Raw genomic sequence first — 18,119 nt, 5'->3', positions numbered from 1 at the left:
AATCCAGAAGGGACACCGGCCCTCTGGGACCAGGATTGGAGAAAACAATTGGCAAGCTACAATATCGGCAGTTTCTTGAGTCTCATTGGGAGACAGGAGAATCATACTATAAATTGGGAGTCTCCCGACAAAAACGGGAGACTTGGCAGGTATGTTTATGTTTATGATTTATTTTGTGTTAACTTATTTTGTACTGGTACTTGTTTGCATTCAGTCACATTCTACAGTACAAATGTACATAATTCCACCAACTACATTGGTCAGTGGTATCTTTATTTTCATATTTGTTTATTTTTGGTAATACTTTAACACTGGGAAATTCTTACAACATATTACATTACTGGTATACACAAACATTAATTTGCCGCATAATAAAGAGGAATGAATTACATGAACTTCAGTAACGGGTGCTTATAAACTGCATTTGTAAATCCAGGTACAGAACAGTAGTCAATTTCTATCCGGAACTTTATTTTACTGCATGACAAATCTGAAGGTATCGTTTTCTGGTTGGACCGGATTGTCACTTCGGTCTCAAGATGGCGCCGACCTTGTGAAAAAAAAAAAATGAATAGAGCAGAAGTGCACGTCAAAAAAGTGTTTTGTCAATAAAATTGAAGAACGAGAGCGACATTGTGGGGGGCGTTTAAGTAAAGCTGTATTGTCTCTGTGAATGAATCATGTTCGCGTTTCTAAAAACCACGTTCTTAGGACTCACCAGGAGTTCACGAGTTACAGGTAACTCAAATAAATACATTACTAAAATACAGTAACAAAATGAAAAATTGATACATAAGGTAACATACGTTGCTGGATTTAATTTAACGATATAATGGGCTAAATATTACCGATATTTAAGTGGACACGATTGACTATTTTGAATCACAATGATGATGTACTGTTGGGTCTACAGTATTTATATTTATTTTATAACATTATGGCGTTTCCTCCATCCAGACCAAAGTGTCCCCCTGCAGCCTCACAATATCCCCAGTACTATGCTTCCGTGGAAGTTTGTAACTTACTGTGTCTTTTTCTAGGTTCCCTGCAGAATCAGCTGAAACTTGTTGTTGCTGGAATGAAGACTTATGAAGAGCCCCCAGATTACAGTGGTAAACTTTTAGCTGTATTGCAAATGTATTCAATAATATTTCACTCACTTGTGTAACTATGAAGTAAACACCTTGAAGGGGGAGGACATTTACCCTTTAATTATGCATTCAAAACCCAGTCACCTCAAATAGAATGTTTGTACCCCCTACATACAGCATGTCACATAAATATTTTCCCAATTAAATTGTAATGGAAGCAGGTTAAAGAGTTGTTTTGTTTGTTTCAATGCAGTAAAGAAAAACATTTTCCTGTGACGTCATAGAAACAGAAGCATTGATTTTTATTTTTTTTTGCTGGAAACTTCACTTGAATGTTTTAAGAACCCTCATTAATATCCAATAAAATAATCATCAGAAATAAGCACACATATTATTAGGTTGATTTTAAATGTCACCCTTTCAGGGTGAAAATATTTGTATGTATTATTTGGTACCGAGTTTGGTGTAAATAATAACAGTGACTTTAAAAGGATCTGCATTAGTAATACATTCACAAGGATAGAAACACACACACACATACATATAGGTATAATATATATATATATATATATATATATATATATATATATATATATATATATATATATATATGTATATATAAGTAAACTGCAATGTACAAAATTGAAGGCATATGAAAGAAAAGGTTTTTTTTTTAAAATATACACAAAAAGTTTAAAAGATTAAAAAGTCTTTTATTTTCAGGACGTTTTGGGCAAAAGCCCTTCTTCAGCTGTTTAAAAAGAAAAGTAAACACAGTGCAGTAAACTTGTTGTTATTCAAAAATTGTAATTATACAAAAATTCTGTGGATGGTGTCATGATTATTAGAATAAAATGTTCATTCCCAGAGGTTCCAAACTCTTGTTCCTGTGCTGAAGACATCACAGTCTGTGTGATCAATCAGTGCTATGGAACAAATTTTGCTCAGTAACAAAAGGAATGAGAGTTTATCTTCAAACTGGGAACTTTGGAACCTATAGAAATGAACATTCTATTCTAATAATCATGACACTATCCACAGAATTTTTGTTGAAGAAGGGCTTTTGCCTGAAACGTCCTGAAAATAAAAGATTTTCTAGTCTTTTAAACTATTTGTGTACATTTGTTAAAAACCTTTTCATATATATATATAAAGTTTGAGAAAAAGGAAAACTGCTGTGTACCAAAATGATCAATAAGAAAAAAGAAAAGGATATTTTAGGTACTTAAGGTAAAATAATTGATCACAAATCAATTATCAGGACGTTTCAGACTACAAGTCCTTCATCGGCTGAATACAAAAAAACAGTGCTTTAAGAAGTTGATAAAAAAAAGTCTTTTAAACAAAATTCCAGAATGTTGATGATGATGATGATGACCTCAGAATAGAATGTTCATTCCAAATGGCCCGAAAGTGCCTAGTTTGAAAATAAGTTCACATTCCTTTTGTTTCCTGACAGCATTAGTTCCATAGCATTGAACCATCCCACAAATTGTCTTCTATAGAGTGGTCATTTCTGTTAAAATGTCTGGCGACAGGAAAGGTAGAGGTGTTAATTCGTATACTTCTCAGATGTTCCACGAAGCGATCAGCCAAGCGTCGTTTTGTTTCACCAATATATAGCTTGTTACATTTGATGCAGCCAATGCAATATACTATTCCTTTACTAATGCAAGTAATAGTGTCATGGATAGTAAATGAGGATTTTGCTCCCTTAACTACTGTGTTGCTGTGAATGTATTTACAAGTTGCACAACATGACCTATTGCATATAGATCATGGATATTTGCAATATATCGAGAGGGTCCATTGGACAAGTAGCATGTCTTGTGTTTTATTAAAAAAAAAAAAAAAAATACCATTCAGATCTTAAAAAACTTAAGTCAGCAAATTTGGATACCTTGCACATCCATATAATTTAGTATTTCTGGATTTCCTATTTGCTTAGGTGTGGTTCTACCTGAGAGACCAAAGCTAAAGTTCATAAATAAGGTTCCAAACTTTAAGAAGGCGAAGAAAGAGATGAAGAAACTGAGAGATATCCGGGGCCCAGCACAGACAGCCAACACTTTTGCACGGGGCCAGTATGGAATTGTGGTATGTAAAGCAGTGGCTTGGTACTCATTTGTCAGTCCATGTGGCACACAGTCATCGCACAGTAATCTAGCCTTTAGGGATGGGAATTTGAAATGTTTAAACATATAAACTCTAAAGAAGTAGTTAAACGTTGAATAATATGCTAGACGTATAACCGGTCACATGACAAATTACACCAAACGCATATTTTTAAATGTATTAATTGGAGTAATTTATCATCATATACAGCAGTCCGTCACGTATCCAACTGCTATGGTGCCACAGTAAGGGCGGATGTTGTAAAAAGGAAGGGGATTGGCAATTACCTCCAAGTAGTTTTTCTAATTGGTGCAACAGAAAGATGGGACGGGTTTTATTCTCAGTCAGTCTGGCGCATCATTGGTGCACTGTTCATGTTGTAGTGGGCGTGGTATGGTTCCGTCCACACGAGGTAAGAAAAGTGTTTCTTCTGACGTTTGTTATATATTTTTTTATAAAATTACATCTCTAAACAAAGAAACGAGGGTTTGGAATAATTTTGAGGAACCGGACGAGAACTGTGATATGTAAATAATTATGCCAAACAAAATTGCGGTACCACAAAAACACAAGTTCAATCATGTTTCAAAGCTTGTTTCAAAATGTCTGCTCTAGTACACTGCTAGTGTAAGGATTATTGCCCACATTGTCAAACAGGTAACACAGCAATAACGATCCATGATGTGGTACAGAAAAGAAGTCAGAGCACGTCTTATGGTTTTTTTTTTTTTTTTATAGCTTTTCCTGCAGTGATTTAAAGGACACATCTCTGTGCAATAGGACGGCCATTTTGAAAAGAGCTTTGAAACAGACTTTAAAGTTATAAGCTTGAAATGTTGTCAGGATGTTAACAATGAAAAGAAAATTTGCAGGTGCGTTATTTAAACAATTGCAGCAACACATGAGGACGTATAACGCTATATTTTTCGGAAAACCACTACATATTCTTTAACCTACCTATTTGTCAACTTTTGGAAGGTAAATCTATGTAATAAATACAATATTCTGGGCTTGGAGAGTTAGGATGCCTTATATTGCTATAGCAAGGCAATCAATAAGGAATACAATATTATCGTTTCTTTATTTGCATTAGTGCAGTTTCGATAGTTAAATATATTTTTAGACAATTTTTTTCTTTGCTTCAGAATTTTGGGAGCGTGTCTGTCAAAGCACAAGAGACTGAGAAACAGATTTACAGTAGTTCAAAGTAACATTGCAGTTAAAATGTAAGGCTGTAGTTAATGCATAAGTTAGCATTGAAGTATGTATAGTTGCATTTTACTCACCCAAAATACATTTTACTCACATAGCGTCTAAAATAAAAAAGAGTCAGTTACTCAATGACCCAATAACCTTATCTGGAGCGCTGACTGGTAGTCAATAATTAATAGGCCTGCATACGATATAATAATAATAATAATAATAATAATAATAATAATAATAATAATAATAATAATAAACTTTATTGTGTATTGCACCTTTAATGTACAAACATCATAAAGCACTGTACAGTTCAATAAAAGACACAGCAGACATACGCATTTAGAGATTTAAACATTAGGAAAAGCTAGTGTACAAAAATACGTTTTAAGACATGATTTAAAAATACCCAGTCTCAGAGTCCTTGATCACCCCAGGAAGTCCATTATACAATCTTGGTGCATAACTGCAGAATGCTGTCACCCATTGAATGTAGCCTTGACCTCAAATTCCGTAAAGGAATATAGTTGTGTACTAAATCTTTTATATAGCATGGAGCCAATCCCTTTAGGGCTTTATAGGTTATCAGCAGAATTTTAAAATCAATCCTAAACTCGACAGGCAGCCAATGCAAGGATGCCAAAACAGGAGTTATGTTTCGCAGGATTTAGATTTTGTTAAAACCTGAGCAGCCGAATTCTGTACATACTGCAGCCTGTTGAGAACACTCTTAGAGACGCCAGCAAGCAGAGCATTGCAGTGATCTAGAAAAGACAAAGGCATGTACTAACTTCACAGCATCAGACAAAGACAGAATAGAAAGTAATCAGGCAATATTACGTAAATGAAAAAATGACACCCTACGTTTTGATATGTTGTACATATCTTTCTCAAGGGAGCCTGTGTTTCAATCAAAACATTGGAGGTATTTATAGGTTTTTGAAGGCATGGCAACTATAGTAAAGCCTACAAGCTTTTACATTTTAAATCCACTCAGTGAATATATTTACATATACAAGTTAAGTAAACATGTCACATGCTATTGACTTACCAGTGTTTTGCTTCTGGCAGAACATATAACCTATCACAATGATTTCCATTACACGAGAGTAGATGTTAAAACTTCATGCTGATTTGAACTCGGCTCTCGCCAAGATAAGCACCAACTAAGACGTAGCTTTACAGTAAACTAATGTGATCCATATGTGTCTCCATCCATTTACGTTTCCTTCCATATGATGATGTAGATATCCTTCTGTCTGGTGTTAATGGCTGAAGTGTAATCCTGGCTCCAGGGATCAGCTTATTTTGCCTCCCTGGTGCATCAGCACACACAACGGCTGCGATGCTGGCTCCGGGGATCAACCACAGTGCGGCCTCCCCAGCGCATCAGCATGACAACCGTCTGGATTGAGCTGAGTAGGGTACATCTCTGGGGTTTTCAAGTGGGCACCTTCCATCCTCAGTGTTTCGTCGACTAGCCCACGACACCTCAAGAGGGCTCGACGGTGATTCTGGCGTCCCAGCATCACCCCCCTCCGTCCCCCACTCAACTCAGCCCAGCTTAATTACCTGTACATCAGCGTTTCTTTCTTTCTATTGTGCTTGAGATCCCCAGCCAAAATCTTTCCGTCTCAACCACAGCCAGTTGCTGCTCCTCTCTGCTGCTTCAGATAAGTTCTTCACTGTGCGACGCAACTCTTGGCCACTGAATCCGACGTCTCTGAGAAACCGGGTTGTAGAGTGTGCCACAAATCCTCGACAACCCACTTCCACTGGGTAAACCCGAACTCTCCATCCTCGCTGTTCCGCTTCAGTGGCTAGTTGAGCATACTGCAGTTTCTTCCTCTCATACGCCTCATCTACAGCATCCTCCCATGGCACTGTTAACTCTACCAGGTGAACAAGGCGTGCTGATCCAGACCACAAGACAATATCTGGTCGAAGGTTAGTGATGGCAATCTCAGGTGGAAAAATAAGCCGTTGACCAACATCTGCCAGCATTTTCCAGTCTCTAGCAGCTTCCAGTTGTCCTGGGCGAGGATTGGTTTTAACACCTTTTCTTGGTGGTTGCTGTCCTGGGCGGAGAAATGTTGTCTTTTGTGTGTAATGTTTTGATGGAACAGGTGACAACTTATTGGTCATGTTACGCTTGTCTTCCAATGCTAAGGCCAAACATCGCAGCACCTGGTCATGGCGCCAAGTAAACCGTCATACATACAATAAGTACAATTCGTGATGTGCTCAATTTCAAGTGATGGTTTGTAATTGTATTAAGTATGAAAAAAAGTTGGTATCTGTATCTGACAATTTTTTATATGGAACATTGGTAATTGGAATTGGCCCCAAATATCACAATCGGTGCATTCATACTCATGTTCATTAACATGTTCTAGATTGTAGCAGGAGAAGCCAGGGGGTCTACTTGATTTGCTCTAAAATATCACCTGAAGTTGTGTTGTAAACATATTTCTTGTGTCGTCACCCCACAGGCTCTAGGTGGGGGGTACCTGCACTGGGGGCACATTGAGATGATGAGACTGACAATCAACCGGCGGATCGACCCGCGGACAACCTTTGCACGCTGGCGAGTGAATGCCCCTTACAAGCCCATCACTCGCAAGGGACTGGGGCAGCGCATGGGCGGGGGCAAGGGTGCCATCGACCACTATGTGACGCCTGTGCGCTGTGGCAGGATGGTGCTGGAGCTGGGGGGCCGCTGTGAGTTTGGCGAAGTGGAGCCCATCCTCACAGAGGTGGCCAAGAAGCTGCCCTTCCCGGCCAAGGTGGTGAGCAGGGAGAGCCTTGCAGCCATGTATCAGGAGGAACGTGAGCGTGAACTCAACAACCAGAACCCCTGGACCTTCCAGAGAGTTGTCTCCACCAACATGCTGGGGATCCGCAAGGTACTCAGCCCCTTCGACCTGCGCCACAACGGCAAGTATGTAGGGAAATTCCGCCTTCCGGGGAGGGTGTGACTGGCAACAGACAGGATCACCACGATCCTTCCAGAAACTGCTCGAGCAGGGAACACAAGGATTGCAGATCAGTATTGTTGACAGAAGGGGATCCCCACAAGGGTCTTCTATGGAGGAGTCCTGGACTTTGTACCTGAACTGTGGAGGTTACAGATTTTGTACCTGTTTCTGTGAATAAGTGGTTGAAGGAACTAAACTACATTTCCAGCAGCAAAATTCAGTCTTCATGACTAAAATACATAGGTTTAAGTTTTGAATTAGGTCATTGGTCTATGTTGTGCTAAAAAACTAAATGCAATTGAAAGGCAGTTATTAAAACACAAGTGAAAACTAAAAACAAAACATAAAAAACACTCATTTCCCAATGTACATTTGCATAGTGAAACATATTTCAAGTGTAATTTGTTATAACAATAAACACCGGTTTAAAAGTGATTGTGTTGTAAAAGAAAATGTATTTTCTATCATTTTGGTACTGCATGAAGCACATTTACGATACATCAAATCATTTTTATTTTAAAAGTTCATTGGTCATCTCACGCACAGTTTAGAACTAACCTGGCTAGGGTTATGAGGTATGAGACAGTATACATGTAACCAAGTTGGCACAAGTACAGCATTCTAATAGGCTTTTGAGACACATTTTTAAACACAATATGCTACAGATTATTGTGTCATTGGTGCAGGGTGTAACAGACCACTGGGAACTTGTTTTAGCAGGTAGTTATGAATTATTTAGAGGGTGTTTCTATATACTTAATGTATTCATGGTAAATAAATACAATGTTTATACATCAGACAGAATTTTTATGACTATAAAATATCATGCAATGGAAGCCAATGTATAAGTGACATCTGAAAGACTAAAAAGGTAATAGTGGGGTAATGTGTTTATTTTACTATTGTTGTCCAACTAGTTTAACTTATTGATTGTAAATAATTTTGGATAGTGACTGTAATAGGATTCTGAAGGAATGTTTGTACAGTCAGGCTCATGGTCTTGCCTGCAAGGAGAACCACACTCGATTTAGCTGAGATCCAGCAGCATCAACCAAGGCTGTGTGATGGAACATATTCTGAAGGTATGTGGTTTCGGGAGGCAACATAGTATTTTTTTTCCATGGTGGATTTACATCTGGCAATAGTAGGTGTTATAGTGGATAATATACAGTGAACTGAGAACAACAGAAACAATGATGTATATTTACAGGCAAGCAGTGTGTCTTTTGCGTCTAATATTTAGTTGTGCCCCTACATATTAAAGTATACAGTGTATTTATCTATTGTAAAAAATAAAATAAAGTATGCTAACATTCTATTAAGAAATGTAAGTATACTGACATGATCAAGTACTTCTGTTTCAGAGGCTCATGCTTATGGGACACTGCCTTTTTGGTACTAGGTTCATGAGTGGATGATAAACAAGACTGTATTAAAAACCTGGTATGATTTTCAGTAGTCGGTCTCCTAGTTGCTGTCTAATAAGTTACACATTTACATTAATCTGAACTGGACTGGATTGTGCCCCCAACAAAGATGGCTACCACGGCGTCACTATATCCGGTGGCGGTTCGCGCGAGATAATTTCTTCCGCGGCTTTTATTATTTTATTTTGAAAGTTGCCACCGGAGCTGGTGAGTTTGTTTTTCTTCTGTATTCTGGTTTTTCGTTTACAAGTGGGTAGTTGCTAGGATAACGAGTTATATCAGCAACTGTTTGTATGTATTGTATTGTGATATATTGTTCATTGCATGGCTACGGCAACGTTGTTTGTTTATTTTCTGTGTAAACTGCCTGGTGAGGCAACACTTCCTACATGCAAATTGACAACTTGAATTTTCATAGTTTGCTCTTTTACTATGTCTTGGCTATTTATTTATTTATTTTAATTTTCTTCAGATCACTGGTGACACCAGCAGTATGTACATCGGTCCAAGTTAGTTAATATCACCTACCAATATGAACTTATGGTCCCAGTTAGTTATCAGTAGTGTGAACTTAAAATGAATTAAATGTGACGCCGCATCAGATAGGCTGCAGTTCGTGTAAGATTAGCGTATTTATTAATTCAACGATTTTTCTGTGCACAGTTTAATGTGTAATGTGTTTTTGTCAAACTATCCGGGCACAGACAGGCGCGGCGCGGCACCGCTGGTCATTTTCACTGTGCGATTCCGCTAGTCCGCAGTAAACACAGCGGTACCGGTATGCACCACTACGAGACTGACTTTTCTTAGAAAAATTGAATGGTAGTACAATAGTCGTCAGTACCACACCGTAGGTTTTACATCACCTAGTTGAAGGACTTGTATTCCGAAACGTCCTGATAATTTTATATATATATATATATATATATATATATATATATATATATATATATATATACACACACACACACACACACACACACACACACACACACACATATATGTATATGTCTGCATCCTACACAGGGCAGCAGTGTGGAGTAGTGGTTAGGGCTCTGGACTCTTGACCGGAGGGTTGTGCGTTCAATCCCAGGTGGGGGACACTGCTGCTGTACCCTTGAGCAAGGTACTTTACCTAGATTGGTCCAGTAAAAACCCAACTGTATAAATGGGTAATTGTATGTAAAAATAATGTGATATCTTGTAACAATTGTAAGTCGCCCTGGATAAGGGCATCTGCTAAGAAATAAATAATATATATTAAATAATAAATAATATATTAATAAATGTGACAATAAAATGTCACATTTTTCAATTTTTGGAAAACTACAAAGTGATATATAATTAATATGTTAACATAACATTAATTCTATAGGGCGTGATGCAAAACTTTTGTCCATAGCTGTAATACCCCCATATAATCTACTAAATAAAAACACTGTTTTTTATGTCATCTATATGCAGGTGTATGAAATGGTCGATAAGCTTATCAAAGAAACATAAAATACATTGCTGACAGCACTAGCGCTATCATCCTGCGCTGATCTGTCCAACACCATATGAAAGCAATGGCAGCGATACAGGCGGCAAAATACTTCTCGTGCCGCGCCACGCCTGCCTGTCCCGGGCTTAACATGATATTTTCAATGTTTTCTCCTGCTGTCTGTCTTTCGAAGCTCAGCGAATTTACTGTTAAATCATGTAATTGTTTCTTTGGATGATCATCAATAAACTGTACTATTGGGGACAAGTGTACTACAGTATGTAGTCACTGGTATACCATCTACCATTCATTAACCTGTGTTTGATTTTGATCATTTTCCCCCCCAAGTGACCCTGTCTGTCTCTCTGATAACCCTCATATCCGGCAGGTTGAAGTGGAGTCGGGATGAAACGTAGCCGTAACACTGCGACAGGCAAGTCTGGAAAACAGAGCCATAAAAGAAAGAGCTCTCGGGAGGTAAGAAGCAGCAGTCATTATTGCTACTACCATCTCTGTTAAATGTGAATTTGCAGCAGAATCGGTAATTGGTTAATGAGAGTTTTTTCTTTCCTTTCAGAAAACAACACAAAAACATTGCTTTATATTTTGTAACCAAACAGAAACGTAGTCCTTGTGACATCTACATAACCCTCTAAAGTAACATTGCAAGTTAACCTACAGTACATTCTCCTTTCCCACTTTAATAAATTAGGGGATTCCAATTTCTAGTGGTTTACCTAATACAGACTGATTTCTTTAAATGAGTGTTCAGTGTTGTATTTTTCCTGCCAGTGGTGGGCAATCCAGATAAGTGCTCCACAAATGCATCTGTTTTCCAGTGATCCTCAGATTCTATTTTGTTGCCTGTAGGATGCAGAACCTGCCAAGAAGAAACAACAAACTGGCCCAGCACCAAGGACAGGGGGTAAGAAAAAATGAGACAGTACTGCCCTATTCACACAGTTATTATATTAGAAGAAAAGTTAAATCAAAGTTTTCATATTCATTTTCAGCTAATACGATATGACCTAGGACTACCCATAGAAAAGAAATTTGGGAATGCTACCTGACAGAATGTGGCTGTGAATAGTGCGCTACTCCCATAGTCATTTTGTTTTACCTCAGATGTCTTTAGAAAATGCTTAATTCTAACTACCCTCCTCGCTATGTGTAGGTAAGCATGCAGTACAGGGCAGGAAATAAGACTCCTCTCAAATAGCAGTTTCACCCATTCCATATTTTATTATAAGTTTAATTAGCCACAGTCTGTAGGTAACACACTCAAGTATGTCTTATTAAACTCAGTAATATCAGGAATGGATCAAACTGCTATGTAGTCTTAATTTCCAGCCCTGCAGTAATCTATTACCAGAAAGATGTGTAGGAGTTGCAACCTTATACTTGTGATGTTCTGTAACTTCTAGCGAGGAAGCCAACTGCTGCAGCATTTTGTTGCCTTGCTGTATTAGAGTAAAACGGATGTTACAATGCTTTTTTTTTATATATATATATATAAAAAATATTCCAAAACCTGCAGCACCTCCTGGTGGAAAGAAAATGGTGAAAGTCTCTGCGAAGTGGAAGCCTCTGTCTCAAAGTTCCCTGGATTACCTGAGCACTACCTTCAGCATGTCCATACTGTACGTGAGCACTACCTTCAGCATGTCCATACTGTCAGCTCCTCCATAACTACATATAAGAAAGGTTACAAATGAGAGGAGGCCATTCGGCCCATCTTGCTCGTTTGCTTGTTAAATAGCATATTCATTTATTGCATTTATTTTAATACACTCCTTTATAGACTGTGACACATGCCTTGTTAACATGCACAGTCTAACTGGATTTAAACTGCCTATTTGAGGATTAATTCATATTGGCCTCTCATTCCAAAATGTTCTTATGCAAACCAGTTTTGAGCATTGCTAAAAAATAATCAGCTCCAGTATTATTGCTTCCTTGTGCATGTAATTCCAGTTAATGGACATGTTGTTTTTACTGTAATTAGTTATTTTTCTTGCGCAGAAGCATGCAAATGACAGAATGTGGTGTTGAGTAGGCAGGCATTGTTAATTCACTCCGTAGCGGGTATGCTTATGAACAGATGCAATTGAGCCTTAAACAGATGGATTCTAAACTCAGTATTGAGGTATTTGATGTTATTCCTTATTTTTAGCTTAAATAATAAATAATAATAATAAGCAATAAATAATATAGGACTATTTAGATCATTACAGCAGACCCCATCAAATGTAACTCGCATACTGTATGAAAAGCACATTGATTTCTGATCATGGTACTACACAGTTCATGCTAATTTTGAATATTCCAAAAATGTTCACCAGTTTTGACGATGATCTCCCTCCACTGTCAGGGAATTCTATCAGAATGAAAACTGGCTTTGTTTTCACAGTTCAATTTTGGCTGGTAAAGGAAAAGAAAAGGAAGAGATTCAGAGGCATCTAAATATCATTAAGGACAGGTAAGGAGCTGACTGACCTGGTAAAATAAAATGGTACAGTGTTTTTGCTCATTCCGGTGCAATTTTGCAAACAAAAACAAAAGCAGCTTATTTAAAATTGGACCTACTAAGCGACACATTCCTTAAACCCTAGCCCCTTCAAAGATGGGTGTTTAGGGATTAATTCTGCGGTTCCAAATTGTCCTATATATATTATAGGACAGCTTTATGTTGTTTGCTGGAGAATTATTAGCTAGACAAGAGGCTAGTGGGTCGCCACATTGTAAATAAGTTGAGCCCTGTCTTTTTCGCAAATACAAAATAACACAAAATAAAACTAATTGCAACATTATACAATGAAATAAAACTAAATGCAAATATAAAATGAAATGAAACGACAAATTATTATAAAGCAAACAGAATGCCATTTTTATGCAAAAGATACTTTAAATAAATACTTACAATCAGTTGTCAAGGCTCAGTCGTTACCATAGACACGGTCTGTGAAAAAAACTGAAAAAATAAGGCAGTTGTTTTTACATTACGTACATCCAAAAAGAAGTACAGTACTGTGAATTAAACAGTTATGGTGCAATGGTGAAAATAATGGAACAGAATAATCTCTCCTGGAATAATCCATAAATTCGGAATGTATAGCTCACCTTCAAACCGTGAGCACCGTCTCTGCCTTTATTGTAAATGCTTTTCTATTAAAAATGTGGTACGCTTGCGTCTTATACAACAATAACTAAGTCTGCATTTTTTTTATTGGTCCGCATGCATACCTGCGACGTACCAGTTATGTGAACCCCTGATTATGAAAGAGGATACAAGGCGTTAGAAACCATGTTCTGCAGAAAACATGTAGACATAATAAATACTCGTCACAGTAACTACAGCTTTTTCTTTGTGACCTGCTGTTGATGGAGACAAACATGGTGATCCAGCAAATTATAAAATATACCTCATGTTTAAAAAAAGCTTTTCTGAAAAGCAAGAAGTTGCCAGACATTTGATTCCCAAAGAAGATGCAGACCGAGTAAAAAAATCAAACGGTCGTTTTAAACTTTTTTATTAACAGAATGTTAAGTTGTACACAGACTCTTTAAGTTTAAACATTTTTTTATTAAACTTACATAACATAAGCAATTAGTATTTGGTTTTATTAGCACTATATTTTCTTACATTTATTTTTTTTCCATGGTAACAGAAAATGAAACAGAAAATGTCAACTTTGTGCTTAAAAAAAACCAAAACAAAAAAAACCCCTGAAATTTGTGAAAAATGAAATGCTAAATTATAAAAAAATAAAAATATTGTCACAGGGCCTTATAAATAAACATCCCCTTAGGGAGTGTTTATGTCTATGTTTATGTCTATGTTTATGATTACTCTTGTCTCCTCGTCTGCTGCTGTGGGATATACTGGAAACACCCACTCTTACATCCAAAGATGTCTGTCACTCCTTTAATTAGTCTTCAATAGTTCATTCAGTTACCTAAATCTTGGTATGGACATTCTTTGGAAAGATCTCAAGGCCATGGTAGAGTCCTGCATCGGGTTGGGTACCCGCGGGTGACCTGCAAAAGCGGGTCGGGTTCGGGTCGGAATTTTAACTTTTTCGCGGTTAGGGTGCTGGTCAAAAAAAAATAAAAAAATTGGGTCTGAATTTGAATCACCGAAAACGTTTTCTGTCCTTTCAGTGTACTCGTCTGTAACCCCTTCCCAAATAACATATTAGAAGGTAAACGTACCAGTATTTCCAGCACTAAAGCAGGAGGCGATTTGGGAGGAGTCAGCTGACTAAGCAGTATTGTTCTTGCTTGTTTTGATACGTCGCAAGATATTTTTATCACGTCTGCAGCTTCTAGTTGGTGATATTAAAAATATCTGTGGACGAGGTGAAACAAAAGATAGCACAGGGTTTATGTCATGTAGTGGATAATAGGTCGGGAGGTAAATCAGAATTATTTTGGAATTTCATAGCGAATGAAAATAATGAACATGTGACTGGATTCATTGCTTGTAAAACCTGTCGTTACAGCCACAAAACTGGTACATCATCCCTGCGAAAGCACAGGTGTAGCTCCCTTTTAGCTGGTGGCATGAAAGGAAGAGACAGGTATTTTATATTAAAGTAGCAATAGTTAATATGTTACAATGCTAAAATACACTAGAGAAAGCTACCATGCTGTATAGCCCATTGTGTAAACTCAATCCGTGGAGAATAGTAGAGATATCTGTGTGTGACTGAGCGTGAGAGAGTCAGTTGACACAGGCAGTAGGTAAAGGACAAACACTTGCAGGTTTGGATCAGGTTGCAGGTCTTATTAAAGCGGGTCGGGTCAGGTCACGGGTAAGAAGACGGTGTTGCAGCGGGTTGCGGGTTCGGTTCGGGTCGGGTCCTGTTGTAGCGGGTCCGGGTCGTAAAAATCAGACATGCGCAGGACTCTAGGCCATGGTGACTTACATATTCTAACCCTGCTGTTTGTTTTGCTTTTAATTGGTCAAAGGTTTCTGGCTCAGTGTGCAAAGCTTAAGGTTCCTCCAGGGAAGTTTGTGGACATCGGCCGTGTTCGACACCTGCATTTGACTGAGAAACGGAAGACAACTGCTGGGGAGACAAGTCTCCACTCCCTAGAGGTAAGAGAGGAGGCGAGTGAGTGTGTGAGAGAGTTAGTTAGTTAGTTAGTGAGTGAGACAGTCTCCACTGGTATCTTGTGTGGCTTTGTGTCCATGTGTGTGCCTTAATGTATGCAACTACAGTATGTGAGAATAAACAGGAGATGGAAAAGGTATCACGTCAGAGTGATGAGAATGTCCTTTCAGCCTTGGGGTGGTACTTCAAAATATGTAAAGCCAAGATATGCCAACAGTAAACGGGTGATATCCAGGATGGTTTTTAACGATGCATGAGTGATACTGAAGTGATGAGTCACTGTTCAGGAGGCAAAAGCAAGGAAACGTAGTGTATTGGTTTAAATAAAACCTGCAACGTCTAAAACTGATTATGCATTGGGGTTCTTATTTCCATCTCTGAATGGGCTTATGCTCATTCAGGGTCCACATAAAAAAAATGGGAGCTCTTATGCGCTCATCATGTTCGTCTGTCTGTCACATCGTGAACACTACCTTGATTTAGCATCAATCTTCACTAAAACTGTCATACACTACTAGCCTCTTATAAACTTTTTGGCTTGCATTTGGCCATTATCGGCTAAAGACGTATATACTAATGCAATTATGGGGACCCTCTGAAGGTCCCTGCAATGGTTTGTATATCTTCTGACTTGAGAGTTAGTAGAGATGGTGGTTGGACTGAACTTCACTAACGTTGTGTGTCTTGTGTTTGCAGCATGAAGTGGGTAAGATAAGTGATATGCTGGAAAAAACCGATGTGGAAATTGAGAATTTTGATGAGAAAATACGGATTTTGAGTAACCAGCTAGAAGAGGCAGAAACTGAGTCCCAAGAGGTAGGTGCGGTATTGTGAAATAAACAGTTATACAGGGGGGTTGTTACAGTATAGCTTTCCCACTTCACCTTGCAAAGAAGTGGTGTTTGTCCCTGTGAAAATGCAGCATTAGAGACCACGTTGAGCATATGAAGCAGGTAATTCAGTAACACTTGACACGTATATCTATTTTTTTCTAATCCTAAAACATCTACACTAGCCAGGAGATGCAGGGTTTATTCTCCCCTACTGCGGATGTATATCCCAGCATCAGGGATACATATGTACATACAGTGTGTCAGACTTCACAGTTTTACATGTGTCTAGAGTACCGCCTATCCTAAGGTGATGGAACTTGGAGGGCATTTCTAACATCTGATTATTAGAATCTAAGGCTACCACCTGTGTCACTTTTTTCATTGTTGGCTCTAATTATGTATTAGGTGTTGATGGGAGAGGTTAACGTACTTGATCCAACAGTTCTGTAGAAGCCTTTTGTTTTTATTTCTTGCAGCTTTTACAGAGATGTGAAAAGGATGTTTTGCACCTTCCACGCCTACCTGACAGCGGGTTTACAGGGTTGATTCAACAGGTATTATTATTATTATTATTATTATTATTATTATTATTATTATTATTATTATTATAATAAACGGTGAACAATAATTTACCTATTAACTTTGGTGTTGGGAAATGAAATAATTATTTTAAAGTTTGTGCTTGACTGAGTGTAGCCTAGTATTAAACGCCTTAGTTTAATCTTCAGTGCACTTTGCTTTACTTTGATATTCAAATACATTCACCACATGAGCTATTGAAACACATTTTTTTTGTTTTCTGAGTATCTTTTACGAATACTAAATATTTGAAAATTAATCAAAATTATTGTGGCCTATGTAATTTTAGCTTAGGAAAGGAAGTCCAATATTAGGGCTAATCGGGGTCTGTTAAACAAGGTCTGGGCTGTGAGGAAGGTGCAGAGGTGGAATTAATGTTTTCATGACAGATGAGTTCATGCCAGGTTGTAGTTGTGGCTTGTCACACTGGTTATATGCCACTAGAGGGAGCTGTGAGGGAGGGAAGTGCATCTAACTGTTAAAAACACCCATCAACTGTGTTACATGGTTGGGCTAATCGATAATATGTTGCTGTCAGGAGGAGATGTTAAAGATCCCAGACCCTCAAGCGGCTCTCCAGGACGTGCTTGCGATTCAAAGCAGCAAAGAGATGCAGAACATGCTGGCTTTCCTGGAGCAGGCACACTCGCAGGCTGATGATCTGTGGCCCTAACCAGGATGCATCTGCAGATACAGAACAGGTGCTCAGGGCTCTGGTCACTGGTGTGAACGCTGCTGACTACTGGAGGATTTCTCATTCCTGATGACTTGCCACCACACAAAGCTCCTCTGCTGACAGACCCTGACCTGAGGACTAAATCACCAAGCCTGAACTGCACTGTATATAGTTTTCTAACAGCTAGTAATGATTAATAAATAATCTTTAGATATATTTCTGGCTGATGCATTTTTGCTTTTCTGACTTGTATTATTATTATTTGTAACCTGCTAAATCTTTCACATGTATGTTTATATTCTCAAATAAATGTTTCATGATGAACAAATTATTTGACATGATCTTGAAACATCTACTTTGTATCTATTTAGGATTTACAATAACTTCCAAGAAGATGTTTTCAAATAGAAGTTGTAAAGATGATCAGCTCCATAACAATGTGAGAAATAAAAAGTTGTTTGTTAGAAAGAGGTCAATGCACTTCATTGTTACAAGCTGTGCAGCTTGTATATCACAGAATTAAAGTGAAACTTCAAATACAGGAACCACAGCTTAGTTTTTAAGTAGTGTAAACATCTGATAATGCCACATATCTAGTACAAATAGACCACAATGAATGA

At 38.0% G+C, this 18,119-nt stretch overlaps 2 protein-coding genes across 5 annotated transcripts; both read left to right on the top strand.

Annotated features, from left to right (window-relative positions):
• Positions 1-468: 468 nt before the first annotated feature.
• Positions 469-7,819, top strand: mrpl16 (mitochondrial ribosomal protein L16). Its single transcript, XM_034011064.3, has 4 exons — positions 469-738; positions 1,041-1,112; positions 3,040-3,188; positions 6,899-7,819. The coding sequence occupies exons 1-4, from the start codon at positions 681-683 to the stop codon at positions 7,382-7,384; spliced, it is 765 nt and encodes a 254-aa protein (XP_033866955.1). The 5' UTR covers positions 469-680; the 3' UTR covers positions 7,385-7,819.
• A 1,097-nt stretch (positions 7,820-8,916) lies between these two features.
• Positions 8,917-17,830, top strand: cenpq (centromere protein Q). Of its 4 annotated transcripts, none has more exons than XM_034922344.2 (9): positions 8,917-9,018; positions 10,683-10,771; positions 11,165-11,219; positions 11,832-11,934; positions 12,705-12,773; positions 15,266-15,395; positions 16,108-16,227; positions 16,721-16,798; positions 17,362-17,830. In XM_034922344.2, the coding sequence occupies exons 2-9, from the start codon at positions 10,700-10,702 to the stop codon at positions 17,494-17,496; spliced, it is 762 nt and encodes a 253-aa protein (XP_034778235.2). In that variant the 5' UTR covers positions 8,917-9,018; positions 10,683-10,699; the 3' UTR covers positions 17,497-17,830. The 4 variants fall into 4 exon arrangements, with proteins under 4 accessions (XP_034778235.2, XP_058884815.1, XP_058884814.1 ...); XM_059028832.1 differs by lacking the exon at positions 8,917-9,018 and adding an exon at positions 9,038-9,060; XM_059028831.1 differs by lacking the exon at positions 8,917-9,018 and adding an exon at positions 9,080-9,102.
• Positions 17,831-18,119: the final 289 nt, after the last annotated feature.

This window comes from Acipenser ruthenus, chromosome 8 (genome assembly GCF_902713425.1).
Source record: "Acipenser ruthenus chromosome 8, fAciRut3.2 maternal haplotype, whole genome shotgun sequence".
Taxonomy (NCBI): Eukaryota; Metazoa; Chordata; class Actinopteri; order Acipenseriformes; family Acipenseridae; genus Acipenser; species Acipenser ruthenus.
Note: the sequence above shows the minus strand (reverse complement) of the source record. Positions and strands in the feature narration are given on the sequence as shown.